Below are 1,009 nucleotides of genomic sequence, written 5' to 3'. Positions count from 1 at the left end.
ACTGCAACTTCCATGAAGGAGGGTGCGGGATGGGGGGGGGATGGGGCAGTGTTGGGGGTGGGCAAAGGGTCCACCACTGCCATGGGTGCCACCACCACTGTGGAGACCAGCAGCATGGCCACCACCATGGGCACTAGCATGTCCAGTGTGGGCACTGGCACCACCATGGGCACCAGTGTATCCACCATGGGCATTGCCACCACCATGGGCACCAGCATGTGCAGTGTGGGCACTGGCACCACCATGTCCACCATGGGCATGGCCACCACCATGGGCACCAGTGTGTCCACCATGAGCATGGCCACCACCATGGGCACCAGCATGTCCAGTGTGGGCATGGCCCCACCACCATGGGCACCAGTGTGTCCATCATGGACATTGCCACCACCATGGGCACCAGCATGTCCAGTGTGGGCACTGGCACCACCATGTCCACCATGGGCATGGCCACCACCATGGGCGCCACCATGTCCACCATGGGCATTGCCACCACCATGGGCACCAGCATGTCCAGTGTGGACACTGGCACCACCATGGGCACCAGTGTGTCCACCACGGGCATTGCCACCACCATGCAAGCTCTGTGCCCATCTGTGACCCCCCCCATATCTCCCCCTCTGCCCACAGGTTTCTTGTCCTTCTACAACGCCAGGACCAAGCAGCTGCTCCACACCTTCAAGGCCAAGTTCACGCAGCCGGTGCTGCCCGCCTTCACGGTAAGGGGCAGGCAGAGCCGGGCACCTCCTCGGGGGCTGCCAGTGGTGGGGTTCAACCCCCCCATCCTCGTGCCAGCCCCCCCCAGCCCATCCATGCTCTTGTCCCCATAGGTCTGGTGCGGCAGCTTCCACGTCTCCTCGGGCTTGCAGGTGCCCAGCGCGGTGAAGTGTCTCCAGAAACGCAACAGCACGGCCAGCAGCTCCAACGCCAGCTTGCCCTAGAGCCGTGCATCCCCTTCCCCCCCACACCCCCCCGGTGGGCACCCCCCTCCCCAGGCAAGAGCACTGAATGT

At 64.0% G+C, this 1,009-nt stretch overlaps 1 protein-coding gene across 1 annotated transcript in view; it reads left to right on the top strand.

The window, feature by feature from the left end:
* FSD1 (fibronectin type III and SPRY domain containing 1) overlaps nt 1-982 on the top strand; it is a 19,527-nt gene extending 18,545 nt beyond the window's left edge. Inside the window, exons 12-13 of the mRNA XM_014949670.1 lie at nt 628-716; nt 828-982. Coding sequence (XP_014805156.1) covers nt 628-716; nt 828-938 — 200 coding nt within the window. The 3' untranslated portion in view covers nt 939-982. The remainder of the gene's footprint in view (nt 1-627; nt 717-827) is intronic.
* The last annotated feature ends 27 nt before the right edge of the window (nt 983-1,009 follow it).

Source organism: Calidris pugnax, unplaced genomic scaffold (genome assembly GCF_001431845.1).
Source record: "Calidris pugnax isolate Ruff unplaced genomic scaffold, ASM143184v1 scaffold173, whole genome shotgun sequence".
Lineage (NCBI taxonomy): Eukaryota > Metazoa > Chordata > Aves > Charadriiformes > Scolopacidae > Calidris > Calidris pugnax.
The sequence above is the reverse complement of the archived record's forward strand: the minus strand, read 5'-3'. Positions and strand labels throughout refer to the sequence as shown.